Source organism: Chelmon rostratus, chromosome 14 (genome assembly GCF_017976325.1).
Source record: "Chelmon rostratus isolate fCheRos1 chromosome 14, fCheRos1.pri, whole genome shotgun sequence".
Taxonomy (NCBI): Eukaryota; Metazoa; Chordata; class Actinopteri; order Chaetodontiformes; family Chaetodontidae; genus Chelmon; species Chelmon rostratus.
In genome coordinates, this window is record NC_055671.1 from 699962 (window position 1) to 716838 (window position 16877).

At 39.9% G+C, this 16877-nt stretch overlaps 1 protein-coding gene across 1 annotated transcript; it reads left to right on the forward strand.

Annotated features, from left to right (window-relative positions):
- The first annotated feature begins 6022 nt into the window (after positions 1-6022).
- LOC121617495 (CXADR-like membrane protein) lies at positions 6023-14368 on the forward strand. The gene is made up of 7 exons (XM_041952685.1): positions 6023-6032; positions 8375-8532; positions 10007-10205; positions 11170-11337; positions 11927-12049; positions 12942-13083; positions 13993-14368. Exons 1-7 carry the CDS (start codon positions 6023-6025, stop codon positions 14366-14368), a joined length of 1176 nt encoding a protein of 391 aa, XP_041808619.1.
- The last annotated feature ends 2509 nt before the right edge of the window (positions 14369-16877 follow it).

A 16877-nucleotide genomic window follows, 5' to 3' on the forward strand; every position in this document is an offset into this window, starting at 1 on the left:
AAAAAAATGTATTGCTGGTCGGCTGCTCTCATTATTCCATCCTGCTGTGCCCTTTGATTCTGCCTGCTTCATCCAGTTTGTAGAGGTTGAGCACATCCAAACCCTACAGACGTATCCTTTGTGGTGCGTATTTGTTTGGGTGGCCTGGTCAGTAGAGGGTGTACATGAGGTGCCCCCACCAGGCTTAATTCGGTTAGCAACCTTTTTCTTTTTTAGATTTTTTAGTTGCCTTTTGCCTTTATTTGATTGTGCAGCTGAGGGCAGGAAAGGGGGGAGAGAGTGGGGATGACACCAAAGTGCTCTGGGTTGTAATCGACACAGCCTTTGTACGTGGTGTGAGTCAGTCTACCAGGTGAGCTGTTGGGGCTCTCAAGAGTTAACAATCCTAAGAGAATCTCACTAAATATTTGAAACGTGTGAATGCTCATGTAATTCATGACTGAATGCTAATCTGTAAGAAGTGTCTTACTTTTTATGAGACCTATGTTCAACTAAGTCCTGGTGAAGTTGACAGATGAGACCAAGGTACAGAGTGCATCACAACTGCTGCATGATGCAAGAAAGCTGTGACTGCTACAAAAATTCCTGAATGAACACTTGCACCCTACCATCACTAGCAAAACTGCAACTAAATACTGGAAAAGAAATGAGAACAAAACCATAGAGCTCATGGAGACTGAAGGGCACACTGTGAAGAGGAAAGACCTGGTGGTGTGCCCTCCCCATCCCAGGTCTGGAGCCAGCCAGAAAAAAAGACGAAAGTTAAAAAAAAATGTTTTACACAATTTAGGCAGGCAAAAGTGAAAATACGTGCAAGTGTTTGAAAGTGGATTGTATATATGCATAAGTGAAATATATGTATGTGAAAGTTGTAAAAGATTGTATGAGGTTATGGCTTCTATGGCCCCTCATAAAATATACAGTATACATATAGTACAGCAACCATGACATTTTTTTCATAATTTTATGTATTTAAACACTAATAGCAAACATCTGCATTGGATTTTGCAGTCAGAATCGACAAGCTGGATTGTCTTCCTGCAATTGCAATTGATAACAATTTTTGCACTGACATTCTAATCATATAGAGAAGAAGGACACAAACCATACACCTACAAGAGCCTCAGTGTGATGCATGCAGACACAAAACTCTTACCCTCTTACCTTATATGTTCCTCCTCCTATAAAATAAACCCACAACTGAATCATCTCACTTTTAAGCAAATGTATGATCAAAAAGCCTGCATGTCCTTTTCTGGGGTTGTTTGAAAGTCATTGTAGGAACTGAAGTAGAAGAAGAGGCTGGTGTAGGGACAGTAGTATAACAAAAAAGTCTGTTATTACAACATTTTATCACAAAATAACAGCTAGAAATATCCCAGGCTTATACCACTTTAGAGGTGTCAGTAATGGTAGGTCGCTGCTTTACACCAGGAAATAAATCTAAGTATTTATATAAGCATTTCTACATTGTATTGTGTATTATTCTGCTCAAGGGCATTATACGACTCATTCGCATTCTCACAGCATCAGATACCACTGTTTTGTTACGCCCCCTCTGCATCTCATGCAGACACACAAGGTTCCCTGTAGTGTCTGCCTGAGATGCACCAGGCTTTCAACTAACTCCAATGTAAACCCATTTGCGGCAATATTGGACACTCAGAGCAACTTCTCCGACTGTCCAACACGTTCTCATCCCAGCAACAAAAAAAGCCTTCCTGCCACAAAGTCTTTCTTTCATGTGTTTTATGTTGTGTTTGGTTAGGTTTAAGCACCAAAACTACTTGGTGAAGATCAGGAAAAGATAGGCAAAAGTAATGTGTTTGTTTGAACCATCCATCCATCCCACCTTCATCTGTGGACTTTCTTGCTCTCCATATTACATCACTTTTCTCTGAACATCTAATATTGCTGTGGATGAGTTTACACTGGTATTGGCTGAAAGCCCTGTGCTTCTCATACAGATGCACAACATATCCTGTAGTGTCTGTATGAGACGCCGCTGGGCATGACAAAGCAGCAATTTTTGACAGTGTGGGAACAGGTTTGTATAATGCCCTTGTGCAGACTAATATACAATATAATCCTTAAATGCTTTTTGTTGGCATTTGAGGCCCTGGGAATGAGAATGGGGTGATCATGCCCCATCTTTTTTTTAGACTTTGTTGCTTTAGAAAATACTCTGTATTACACGCACTCAGGCACAAGGTTTTGGACTCAATTGCATGACTCAACACCAGGATGGGAACAAAAACCAGCTAACAGGAGTGTTCCTGGACATTTTCAACCTGTCCCTGCAGCTGTCTACGGTTCCTGAGTGCCTCAAGTCCTCCACCATCATTCCGGTACCGAAGAAGACATCCACACTACAGTGGTGGGTCTCATCTCAGATAACAACGAGACCCACTACAGAGAGGAGATATGCCAGCTCACCCAGTGATGTTCAGCCAACAACCTGGTGCTGAACACAGGGAAGACCAAGGAGGTCATTGTGGATTTCAGGAGGTCCAGGAAGATGGATCACGCCCCCCTCCTCATGGACGGAGAAGTGGTGGAGCGTGTGGACAACATCAGGTTCCTGGGCCTCCACATCACATCTGACCTCTCCTGGTCCATGAACACCTCCCGCCTGGTGAAGAAGGCACAACAAAGGCTCTTCTTCCTCAGGAAATTGAAACGGGCTGGACTCTCCTCTTGGTTGCTCGTCAATTTCTACAGGGCCACAATTGAAAGCATCCTCTGCCTTAGTGTGACAGTGTGGTATGGCAGCTGCACGGCACAGGAGAGGAAACAACTGGCACAGGTGGTTAAAACTGCACAGGGCATTGTGGGCTGCCCCCTTCCTGACCTAAACTCTATATATGAAAGCCGGGTCAGGAAGAGGGCGAGATCCATCACCACGGACCCCAGCCATCAGGGCCACAGACTGTTTGTACCACTTCCATCAGGAAAGCGGTACAGGAACATCCGCACCACCACCAACAGACTGAGGGACAGCTTCTTCCCTAGAGCTGTCAGAGCTATCACCCCCAGCAGCCCCTCACTGGAGTGAGAGACTGTGAGAACACCGCACTTTACACCTCCACCTTCACCTGCACCTTCTGTGTACTTAACATTTAAGGAGTGGCAGCTGAATCTCAGTATATACATTTTAGTATATTTTCAGCTGTTGTTGGTATATTTTATTGTTTTATTGTTTTAGTGTATTTTATTGTCTTAGTATATTTTATTTCTGGTATATTTTCCTTTTTATTGCATTTACGCATATTTTTACTGCAAGTTAGTTTATGTTATTCCCTTATCTTTACTTTATTTTATTAGCTTTCTTATTATCTACACGGGGGTTGCAATGCAAATTTCTTTGACATGCTCACTGAAAATAAAGGATTCTTGATTCGTGATTCTTGATTCTTCTTGAAAAAGGCTCAAGGCCAGTTTCAATAACATAAGTCTCTTCAGATTACAAAAATTAACAAAAGGTGCGTAATATCAAAAATACAAACAAAAGGCGCTGAGGATAATTTCTTTTTCTCAAAAACTATGACAAAAGACTCACAAGGCAAGACAAGGGATTCGAGGTTACACGCTGGACTGACAAGGATCACAAGGCTCACAAGACATCTGGCACAGGACAAAGGGAGATGTGGACTATATATACATGAGGTAACAATGAACAGGTGGAAACAATCAGACAGGCGGGAAGAACACCTGGAAGTCAAGGGCCTAAAACGAGAGGAGAGTTAGGTTTCACAATAAAAAACAGGAAGTGCTAGACAAAACATGACGCCAATGAAACAAACACCTTAACGGACACGACGGGACATAACACTCTAATTTAGTTTTTTATCAAGTGGTTTCATTACTTTTTTTCACTTTTACTTAAAAACAAAACAGTTTTGTTTCTCAGCGTCCAACTGGTAAATACAAATAATTCCATTTATTCCTGATATGGGTGAGAGTTGGTTATTGGTAACAAGTTGTCCTTGTGATAAAAGGTTTATTAAAATAATCACATTATTTAAACGAACTATCAAGAAGACATTTTAGTGTTCACCCAAGCACCATCATCGGTCACAGGAAAAAGCTCTGGCAAGAAGTACACACACAAGTTACATGACCTGAGTTGTAAAAGTCAACACTACTGAAATGCCACTGAAGTGTGCTTGCCAGAGGAGATGGTGTTCTCAGCATCTTATAGTAGTGCTGCTGCTTCCCCTTGTGATGTGGAGCAAGCTGGCTCATCCATAAAGTTGGCCGAGTCACGGTTCATGTTAACACGAACATCCAGGTAACAGGGTAGGTGAGCACACAGGATCTCAGGTCATAATTTACAGTGGCTAACTGATATGTCTGACAGTGTAAGATCATGGATCATAGTCTTTAGATTTATCAGGTGCATACTGTGTTTATTATGTATAATTTCATCCCCTGTAGGAAACACGGTAAGCAAGCCCAGTACAAAACAGCTTCAGTATACCACCTTTCTGTGCAATTAAGGCAAACAAGCTTAATTCAGACAAAATAAACCATTATATTATACAGGACCACTAAATAGAGGATGTTTTGTCTTGTGGAATAAATTGTATCTTAATGATGAGGTCAAATCGAGTTTTGACATACCTCTAAGGAACTGGCTACATGATGCCCATGAGTCTGTGTTTTGCAGCTTTAAGGGACTAAAGTGACACTCCCCTGTTCACTTAAGAACTCTATACATGTTTCTGTTTTATTTTCATGTACAACATCTTACAATCCCTACAATACAAGTAATGATCAGCATAGTTTTTCTGTTGCAACAGATAATGCAAGGGTTTCATTCTAAAAGGCCAAAGCAATCACAGTCGTAGCAAAAGACATAAAAGATGATTTTTTCTGAGTGCCAGTTCCCCAGCTCCTCCTCAAGTGTTCAAGGTTGCAGTGAAATGATTGCATGCTTCAGAGAGCAGCTAATGCACAGAGAAACAGACACAGCAGCACGGCAGAGAGATGTCAGATAACAGAACATATACATTATTCACTGGGTGTCAGAGGAATTCTTTGTAAACTGCCAAGCACTGACTACAAGTAATTATTTTTCTTTTTTCTTTACTTGTCTTTGTTCTTTGGAGGTTCTCTAAACAAATGTCAGAAATGCAAACTTGAATTAAATGTATTGTAATATGCGCAGTAATTATTTTTTATCCTTTTAAATTTGCTTTCTGATCTCTCACTTTCTTTCCTTTCTCAGGAACTTAGCTAAAAGTAATCTTTTTCACAACAAGTTGGAAAGAGCTTATGAATTCATACTATTTATCTGTCTCTTAGTCAGGTACCTCAAAAAATTGGAAGCAGATTTTGCAGTGATAGTGCTTTCTATTTTTGGTTGTGTCTGTTTTGGATCATGGCATAATGATGATTATTTTCTGCCTCTGATGGTCCTTTTCGGTGTGGTGCCATGTGCTCTGCATTGTGTGCACTGTGCTGTTAGGACAGGTTGAGCCATTAAGGGAAGGGCTAACTTCAGTCATCTATAACTATTCATTGATTGTGATCAACTTTACTTATTTTGACCTTTGGTGTGAAAATATCATGCATCTAATTGCCATGCAACCACATCATACAACATTTGCTGAGAGATCTGTAACACAAAAATGAGAGCTAGCCTGGAAGCTCTAGCCCAGTCTGATAAACTCACTTCTTTCTCACTCCACTCACATTTTCTTTAACTGTTTTTCACATATGCAATCCTGTAAACAGAGTGTGATGTGGAAAAATTACAGTACCTTTTTATTCAAGAATAAAAACTTTTTCCAATTAAGGAATTGTATAAGCATTTACAGCAGCCTTTCTAATGGGGAGGCATAATAATTCACATAGTAGTGTTTGCAAGTCAACCCAGCTCATACAGTGCCATCTTTAATCTTAAGTGTGTTTCAAGGCTACAGCTATCAAGAACAATTTTTCATCTTAGTGTTGCTAACATATTGTATTTCTGCTTTACCTTGTATTAGATTGCATCCAGCAGGGACTGATAGGAAACATGGGTGGAGGTGACAGCCGACTAAGGTCATCAGCTGAATTTAAAGCTTTAGCATTAAATTAAATTAAATTAAATTAAATTAAATTAAATTAAATTAAATTAAATTAAATTAAATTAAATTTCTCCTTGGAGAAAATAAAGTATCTATCTATCCATCTATGAACACACAGCACAAGTCAATCAAATCACCTTAGCTTTTCTGATGGACTTGATGCTCAGGATTTGAATGAGTGTACATGTATGTGTGTACTTTTCCAGAAGCCCCTGCTGCAAATGTATGAGTATGAAATCTATACAATCCGAGCAGACCATGATACCTCAAGAGAAAAGCATCAGGCAGATGTTTTATTGACTGCAACAAAAAAATATATATAGAAATGCACCTTTGGCTTCTGTTTTTCATAGAGTTGTTTGCCTGATTTATTTTGTTTTACTTGTAAAACATTGATCATGTTAACATGCATGTTCTCATTTCACATTTCTGATTTGAGGAGTGTACCTTCCCACCCAGCCAACATGTGCATCACAGCTGCTCTACTGTGCGTCTGCCTCGATCCTTAACACCCCTACATATTTTCATGTCTTTCCCCTGCTGCAACCCATACTATTGATTTGATGGATTATTTATCATTATCTCTTGCCATTATTTAAACAGACAGCAAGAGAAACAAAGTAAATATAAATGCAATAATCACAACTGAAAAAAAGGAAGGCACTTAATTGAATTGATGCATCTTTCAATAAAAATATGCACGACCACCTAACAACAGGATGAAGTGAGAGATCTAAAAGATATGAGCTTGAAGAAGGGAGTTTCCTTTTTTATCTTTTCTATTCTAAGTGTTCTTCCAATCAGAGCTTCCTGTGGTATTAGCCTCAGAGCTGGGGTGATGTGCTGACTTGTACATATGAGCAAGCAGGTGTGACTTTCGGTGCTTTGAAGGGTAACTGGGTACTCGCTGCGTCCCACTGATTTCCACTGCCACTATAATCGGTCAGTGAGAAATCTATTGGGAGGAGCAGGAGGCAGTTTACTGGAGCACAACTCACCTCAGGGCTTCTTCACAGAACCAAAGCTCTCCATGCCGCTTTTCTGTCAGTCCCCTGACTAGCCAACCGGCCCCGGACCTTTTGTGGTGATTATCGCTTACAGACAGGAGTGTGCTTGCACATGTGCCCAATGCATGCAGAAATACAAACACACATATTAAAAATGGTATACACTCACAGTAGCAATTTAAACTCATGTGCATGCACACACTCTGCAGCTGTCCATACACACACACACACACACAAACACAAACACAAACATTTTCCCTTTCTATTTTTGTTCTCCCACACCAAGCACAAATGTGTCGAGCCAGTAGGACATCACAGCCCAAATAAGGCGAAACAATTGGAAGCTAACGCTTTCATCCTCATCCTCTTGGTAATTCCACCCCAGTCAGCAGTGCCAAAATGACTGTATGTGTCCTGCCACGGTCGGTTAGCTGATATTCCCTCTGGATCTTATACAATGTACTATGTATCCTCTTTGTTATGGGCTTGGTATTAGTGTATCCCGCGTCATACTGTGGGGTTTAACTATACCTGTGCTGACACTTTGTCCTTGAAGGGAATATTGGTATTTAATATTTCCTCTTGGTGAAATGTCACATTCACATTAGTTTAATCTCCCAAACTGTGCATTTATCATGTTCCCTTTTGATCATCATCATATGGGATCTCCACTGGTTGGATCATTTCATTCAAACTGTTGATGATTGAATAATTGATTGCCTAATTTTCTTGCCCACTCAAAAGCGATCTCAGATGTGTAAAAGATAATGCATCACAACAGACAATCTTTCCTGTGTCTGCTGTCTGTCATGGTTCATGTATCATATTGTTTAATGCATATTACAATTGTACTGTAATTTTATTGATTAGGGAGATTTTTCTCTTGAAACAATTATTACATGCAAACCTTTGAACATCAACTAACATGGCACAAATGATTGAATGTCATGTCTGTCAAGTGTGTGTTGAAAAGAAAAAAGTGGTGCTTTCCTGCAAAATTTTGCAGCTGAAATATTACTTCCAATTGCCCCTCATGAGCTTCGACATTCTAATCCCACAGTTTTACAGCTGACTTAACCTGCATCTGGTGCTTTTAATCAGAAATATTTAGTTGGTTATAAGAGAGCAGCAGCTTTTTGGTGACTGGAGTTTGAATTTAGAAACCAACCAAGCTACACATAACTGTTTTATGCTGTTTGTTGTCTGATTTGTACTTGCTATACCTTGTACTCTATTGATATCTAATATCTGATGCAGTGAACAATAATCTGGGACTGACTTGTCTCTCTACAGTTCTGCTGGGTGTGCTTCCGACATGTGCTCAAACAGAGATGAAAAAGGTTGTCGGAGACAATGCCACGCTGCCCTGCCACCATCAATTCTGGGTGGGTGATGACCCCACTTTGGACATTGAGTGGCTGCTTCTCAAGCCGTCCAACAGGCAGAGAGTGGTGAGTGTCCAATACAATACACAATGTTACAACTCAGCTGATATTCATTAGAACTTTATGTGCGTAGTGTCTTCTTCTTCTAATTTCACGTGGTTTAGGGTTGCCACGGTAGAGCCTCCAATTTCACTGGATAACTGCACCCCAACAACCCAAAATGGAAATCAGATTTTTTGATCCACATGTTTGATTTGGCATGACTCATGCCGGGTGCCGGGTCCCTGACGCAACCCTCCCCTTCTGTCCAGACTTTGGGAATAGGAATGCACTTGCTTGTATGGGCGGGTTCAGTGTCTTGCACAACCCTGTAAAGAGTAGGCGACCCTGTTTTACCTCCCGAGTCACAGCTGCCCTCAGCCTTACATGCATAGCTAGGATCAGTACATCCATGCTACATTAATGTTTAGCCATTGGTAAAGTTACCATAAGCTAATTGCCTAAAAGGCTGTCAGACTCAAATGTACATTACATTATAATTTTGAGACACCACATCAGATTCACAGGTAAGTATAAAAATAGGCAGATTATTTAATTTTGAAATTATTCTGGGATAGAACTGTATAATTTGCATGAAATTGGCAAATTTTCAGACAAAATAGAGACAAAAGTCAAACCAAACTGCAAACAACTGCACTCTGGCTTGGTAACCTCTACAACCCTCACTCTCACTGCACTCCACAGAGACATTCAGTTAAAAAAAAAGTGTTACTTCACTTAAATATAAATATTAATAACATTATAGTAGGCACTTAGAAGCCTTGTAGATGTATTGTTAAACATGTAAAATGAGTGTAATTCCTATGAAAATTAACACATTGTTTTTACATGTAGTTATAATGGACAAGAAAGCTTAAAAAATGTTGATGGTACAGCATTTTCCACTTACAGTGAAGTTTATCCAAAGGCAGTATAATTTATGTTTTAGACATCATGTAGGTTAAATGGACTTTTGTTTTGGGGTGAAATTAGATGTAAAATTAAAATTTAGGGCAAAACAGATTGCCTAGGACAAATGATAATACTGCTTTGTCCAACGGGAATTTCATTTAGAATTTAATGCCAGCATGCATGTGGAAAATGTCCCAAACATATGAAACATGAAACATGTTGCTGGCATCAAGTTCTAAATGAGAATATAATTCTAAAAAACAACATTTGATATGTTGTCTTTGTGCTATTTACAATTAAATACAGTGTTTCAATTCAATTTTTTGGAAACAGGTTGTAGATGTGATGCAATAATAAATTATAAGAGCATAATATTAACTATAAGACATCATGAAAATAAATATACTTGTCAGTGGATGGGACTATGTTTTCTCATCATTATAATTTTGCTTTGATATTTTCATGATCGCAAAAAAATGAAAATGTACCTCACACTAGTCCTCTCTGGTCTACATTGTTGCACTTACTGTATATGTTACCTTGTTTACCTCATCACAAAGCCACCCACCAATTTTACTCCCCTCACCAGGTGATCACATACTTTGCTGGACGGGTTTTTGACCCCAATGAAGCAGAGCGTGGCCGTGTAGCCTTCGCTGGAGAATACTTAAAAGGCGATGCCTCTCTACTCATCAGTGACTTGTCTCTGACAGACTCAGGAGAGTACAGCTGCAAAGTCAAGACTGGTGTGCAATACCACTGGAGCACCATCAGCCTCATAGTGCTGGGTAAGTGGAAGACTGCACTTAGGTTCAATAAGAAAAACCACAGACAGAGAGCAGACTCCTGAGAATGCTGTACAACTGGAGATTGAAATCCCAAAGATCTTAGCATCAAGGCTGCATTCTGTGGTACTCTGAAAACCCTGAGTTTGTGGGTTTAAAATTTCAGACCAATGCTTTCACTTGTGGATCCTTACTACACTTTATATTTGTGCTGTATATTTTTCTGTGACTGTTGTGTGTGTTAAAGTAGATAAAAATACATCAGTGAAGAACACATCGTTTCTACACATCGCTGATCCAAGCCCATTGCTTTTTTGGCATATGATATGCTCACTATCAATTTCTATAGAAAAGTGCACAGTGCAGAGTTGGTGCAGCAACATATTTTAAATTTAGTTGGAAAACTATTTCTCAATCAGCTGACTGTAATTTCTTGCACCATCTGTTGGTATTAAATCTGTAAAGGATAGCAGCACACCTATAATGCATACAGCTCCATTATAAGAGCAAACACCTCTTTACTCTCCAATCCATCACTGACAGAAACAAACCTCAGCACACTGTAGTCCCCTTTTTAAATTATTTATCACTTTCTCTTCCAGTCTAATGCAGCCGCTCTATTTCCCAGGGGCAGCTGGACCTTCACACATTAAATCTCAAGTCAGTTCTTACAGCAGTGCAATTCCACTCACTGCTCCACTACAATAATCCACAACAGTTGTACACCAGTTTTTTCAAGATTTCCAGCTTTATACCAGATGTCAAGTGGTGTTATAGGTTTTGCTCTCCTCTTCGTCTCTCTCTGTAAATGCACCCGGTTGACCAAAGATAATGCTTGTAGAATAAGAAATCAGCCAAATTTGCATCCTGTGCATAATTTAGCACTTCTTCTTTCAACAGTACATACGCAACATGTAAGGATATTTGTAGTCATGTTTGTGTTTGTATACAATTTGTCTACCCACAGTGAAGCCATCCAAGCCACGGTGCTGGATGGAGGGCAAACTGTTAGAGGGTGGTGATGTTAAGATGAGCTGCAAGTCTGCTGATGGCTCTGATCCCATTCACTACAAATGGGAGAGGGTACTGGACAAGGGCAAGTATGTTGGCAAGCTGCCCCCACTGGCCCAGATAGGTATGTCCACTCACATATGGGAATGTGTGCCTGCCTGTCAGTTATACCAAAATTTTTTACTTTGATACCAATAGAAAGTTTAAAATCTAAAAATGCAATACAGCAAAAATAAAAAAGGACACTAAGCACCACACAGACTTGTAGCAGTGATGGGGTTGTGATTTGTCAGGTGAGTGTTTCCCTTTATCAGCTCTGTGAGCAAACTCAGGCTTGTCATCCAGCCTAGGAGGACAGGGTTTCAGTTCCACAAATGCTGGGCTGTGAGGTCATATTTCAGCTCTATGACTTTATTGCTTTTTGAACTGGCCTCAGCTCTCTGCTGTCATAAGTTAGACAGATGTTCTGCCTATTGCAATTGCTCTTCTATTTCTGCTTCTTCTTACAACTCCTATATGCACATATAGTCCTAGATAATCTACTAAAATAATAAGCATCTTTAAAAAAATTGAAGAGTCCATCACAAATGCTTTAGAAGTTCTGTTAACTAAACAGTACAAACTTTTCATTCAGTCCAATCTTGTCTATGTGAAACCATAATATAAGACAAAAATACATTTTTGTCCTGTTTTTTTTTCGTTGGTGCAATCAGATTTGAAAAATCCGGAGATTGTGACATTGAGGAACTTGACCAAGGACAGCACCGGAGTCTACAAATGCACAGCCATCAATGATGTGGGAGAAGAGAGCTGCACAGTGGAGATCAAGATGCACTGTGAGTATAAACCTCTTGCTGAACACTTAACATTTTGCTAAATGGGCTCAAAATCTGCAGCTTTTGATTCAGAAAAGAAAGTGGCTTGCTATTGTTTTCTTACAGCATTGGAAATCTCACCCACACATGATTTTCATACACACCACCTGTGGTAAAACCATCATGTTAAGGTTTTAGAGGCAGTATTAAAACACAGTTAATTAAAACACAATGGTGTGAGGGGCGGCTGTGGCTCAGGAGGAAGAGCAATCTTCTACTGATTGCAGGATTGCCGGTTTGATCCCCCAGTACCTCCTGTCCACATGTCACAGTGTCCTTGGGCAAGATGATGAACCCCAGTTTGCTCTCCAGTCATTGGGGATACACGAGCCAGTGCATTCCTAATTCCTAGTCCCAGGGCCAGATAAATGGGGAGGGTTGTGTCAGAGCATCTCAACCAGAACTATTTTCAGTGGTAGATTACTTCACATTTGTTGCTCAGGTGAGTATTTGTGGCAGGAGGATGGTGTATGTTAAATATATCTCCAATGTTCGCGAAAAAAAGACAAAATTTTGATGTCATGATAGTGTAGTGCGAAGCCTATATAAAATAGATCATTAGATTCATATTGCTCCTTCTATGAGAGTAGGGGTACCCCTCTAAGACTTAGCCCCCTACTCCAGTAGTGGCTTTTGGAAGCTGAGCTCAGGTCCTGACGGTGTTATATATTATACGTGAGTGCCTCAGAGAGGCAACAGTACAATGAAAGAAAATTGTCATGGCCGCGCATATTCACAGCGATAAACCCAATAGCAACAGCTCGATCTATCAGAGGGTTATGTCTATACTCATAGGATCTACACATAACTAATGTGTGTGTGTTCTAATTTTTGTCTGTTCACATCTGAGTAGATATAAGAGGAATGGGTGTGGTAGCAGGGGCAGTGGTTGGCGTGTCATTCGGAGTCCTCCTCATCATCCTCATCATCTGGTTGGTCTTCCGCAAAAAGGAAATGAAAAAGTATGAAGACGAAGAGACCCCGAATGAAATCAGGTATACGGTGGAGAGAAACTTTCTCTGCCACTCATAACCACACACGTGGTCATAACCTCAACCTGAATTCTTTAAGTAATGGTAGTCAGGAAAGTAGCAATCTCTGTGCCAAATATACAATACCATCTTCAGAGGTTAATCCTTGTCTCGGACTCCCACACCACTTAGCAATATCATCAAAGTACATTTGAAGCAGTGGACTCCCCACTCCAATCCCAACAATGCTGCAGAAGTAAGAAATCAGAATTTCAAAAGAATGACTCCCTAAATGAATTCAGTCAATTCGATTCTATTTATATTGCATCAAATCACAAGAGAAGTTGTCTCAGGACACTTTCCATATCCAGCAGGTACAGACCAAACTCTTTATCTACAGAGAACCAATTCCCTCATGAGCAAATATTTGTCAACAGGGAGAAGGCTCAGCAGAACCAGGCTCTGGGCTCTGGGTGGGCGGCCATCTGCGTCACCGGTTGTGTGAATGCTTTGAAATGATGGCACTATTTGTCACAGGAGTATTTATTTATTTATTTAATTATTTTATTGTTTTACTATTTGTTTGTTTTTACACAAAAGCAACCATTCTGTTAGCAATTTGTAAGTGTCCAGATAAATTATGCAGGCTGGTTGGGATTGCTGCCTATCAATAATAGAGGGCTGCGACAAAAAAAGCTAAGCAAAAATGCATTTGTTGTCTCCAGCTAAGTCGTAAAAACATAACTTGACATTTTGCATGAGTTTACTAGATATAGCTAAAGGCTAACATCCATTTTCCTCAAACTGAATTTCACTTCCTCTATGCAGTGTTAGTAATATTTTGTCCAGGCCAATTTCAATTTCACTGTATTTGTAAACCATCATTCGATCTGTTGAGAGCACTTCAATCATACAACCATGTGCTCATTTCAGGGAGGATGCAGAGGCTCCCAAAGCCAAACTGATGAAGCCCAACTCCCTCTCCTCATCCCGCTCTGGCAGCTCTCGCTCAGGCACCTCCTCTACCCAGTCCATGGTGCACAACATTGGGCCTCGAGGCCAACGACCCTGTGTTCCAGCTGTGGCAGCCCTCAAGGAAAACTGCCAAGTCTCCAGCTTCCCCCAGTCTCCACCTGGCTGCATTCAGACGGTTCCCAAGACTCCTGAACCCCGTCCTACACCCATCTCCACGTCTACCTCAAACTCCAAGCCCAGTCCTCCCCCTAAACTAAGTCCTGGGAATTTGATCCGCATGGGGGCCTCTCCTGTTATGATCCCTGCTCAAACCAAGGCCTTCCAGACTGTATAGAAGAGATGCAATTACAGAGACAAGAAGACCAAGGCAACCTCGGGACTTGGCAACCAGCTTAACCCAAGAGTTAGATTTTGATAATGATCTAGTAATATTATCTATATATATTCTCACTATTCACAATTTGATGAATATCTTCAGCAATTTAACTCTTGGAGAATCTTGCTTTCCACTAACAATATGGGAACAAGTTTCTTCTAGTGTTTTTAGTGACACACTGTCACCCGAGCAACATCTGTGATGAAGCAAGTGTATTATGGACCATTTTGAAAGACAAAGAGGTGCTGAAACTGAAACAGCAGTTGGTTTCTTATTGGTTGGAAGGAGAGAATTGTAAAAACCAGGGAGTAACTGGGCTGAGGTGAAGTCAAAAGAGTGAGCCAGACAAACACTGAATACAATGGAAACATTACATGGCAACTTCATTCTCTTTGCAGAAGACAACAGAGTGTTCACAGATACAGCTGAAGAGGTTTAAGTAGTTAATAAGGGAATAGGGAAAAAGGAACACAAATGTCTGTGACAGTATGTTTTAAACAATCTAACAATCTGGAACACCTTCCTACACACATCACTTTACACCAGCTGCAAATCAAAATATATTGCACCTATGACTGAACTCATTAAGGAAGTTTAATTTAAGGTTGATACAGTATATAAATGGAAAGAATGGCTTTGATTGTATAAACAGACTTTACATGAGCATTTCATATATCCATCAATACCTGTGTCAAACGCTGCAACATGGACTTACTGTAAATGATACTGAATTCTTTTGTCCCTACTTTTTCCATGCCAACTGAAAAATAGTATAGATGTGCCCATGTGTAGATGTGCACAACTTTCCATTTTCAGTAGTTTAAGAGTAGATATATGATGCACACCTCGTATTCATATGATTCACACCTGACATGTCAAGGTTCAAAGACAATTCAGAAAAGCGTGATATTTTTTGTGATATTTCATTCACAGTTTCATGGAGCACTGGTATTTGTGAAGACTGCTACACAGTTGAGCAGGAGTACTATTGAGAAAGTGCCACAACCATATGGTTTACATTTGATGTCTTTTCGTTATCCTGTTTTGCATTTATTATACCTTCTTTTTAATGAAGACTGAAAAACTGTAGGAATGTGATGCTAAATGATATGTGTATGTATTATGATCTGGTCTCCTATGTTAAAATGTTGTGTGTGTTTTTTTTATTAATTTTATATGACTCACTGAATCATTTGTATAGTATAGAGATAAAATCACCTTATGCACTCTTACTACATTGGAACTATAATCCATAATAATCTGTAAGGAGTGCCTTTCCTCATATACATGCCCATTGTGACATACGACAACACATTGCAAAGTAGGTCTCTTTCACAGGGAGCATGACACCTATCATAATTAACGGAGATTTAGGAGGAGAGCTCCATTAATATCTGACCCGCTGCATACCAGCTCTAACCCAACAGACAGGCAGACCCACAGGACAGAATAAATCCTGTCCTTGGGCCTCATTTCCCTTTCAAAAAAGATCCTTTTCCATTTCTCATTCTTCAATCACATTCCTTCACTTCAATACATAATCTGCCTCTTATCCCTTTTCCTCTTTCAACTTGTCTTGTGAGTCTCACCACCACCTCGCTCTTCTCGGGAGTTATACATAGCCTTATTCCAAGGACGGAGTTTCCTCATTGTTGTGTTCCACTGTAGAGAAGTGGTGTCACTACAAAGCAGCAGTAACAGGTAGCTCAGCTCACTACACTTTCCAAGTAGCTTGCCCAACATTCTTGTGTTCAGAGCCAGAGTTACTGTACAATGACTTAAAGATCACAGTATTCAGTGACTAAGGTATTACTCTCTTCATCAGGTGTGTTCGCTGGTGTTTTAAGGTCATGCCATGATTAACTAATAATAATGATTAACTGATATCTCCTGCTTTTACAAACTACAGTGTGTGATCACTGATGTGTAAGGAAATGCTTGCCACCAAAGCTGCAACATTGCACCACATACACTGAAGTTTCAATTTTACATTGTGTCGCTACTGAGCGGAAATCTCATATGTCATGTTTTGTCACTTTTTTGTAACCATGAGAAATGTTCACCTGCTGTGACTAAGCAAGCAGCTACTGTGCAGTGTAAAGGACAATGAGTTCCTTTCATAGAATACATGTTAAAAAGAGCTAATGACTAAATCAGGAAAGAGGAGGAACTGCAGCCATTTTTTCCACACAGTTTGTGGGTAATGACATTGACCTCTGCAAATTTATATTATTTATTTTACATTGTACCTGCACCAACAAAAACAGTTACTCCAATGCTATGGAGCTAGTGCATTTACTGGACAACTTTGAACTTACTCACATGTAAATGAAGCCACTCATCATAAAGTAACACTCTGGACTTTGTATAACAACAAGGTTAAACACCGTGAATGTTTCAGTATTAGAATGCCCATGGTTAAATAATAGCAGCATTCATGATATTAAAGGAAACTTTCGTTTTTTAC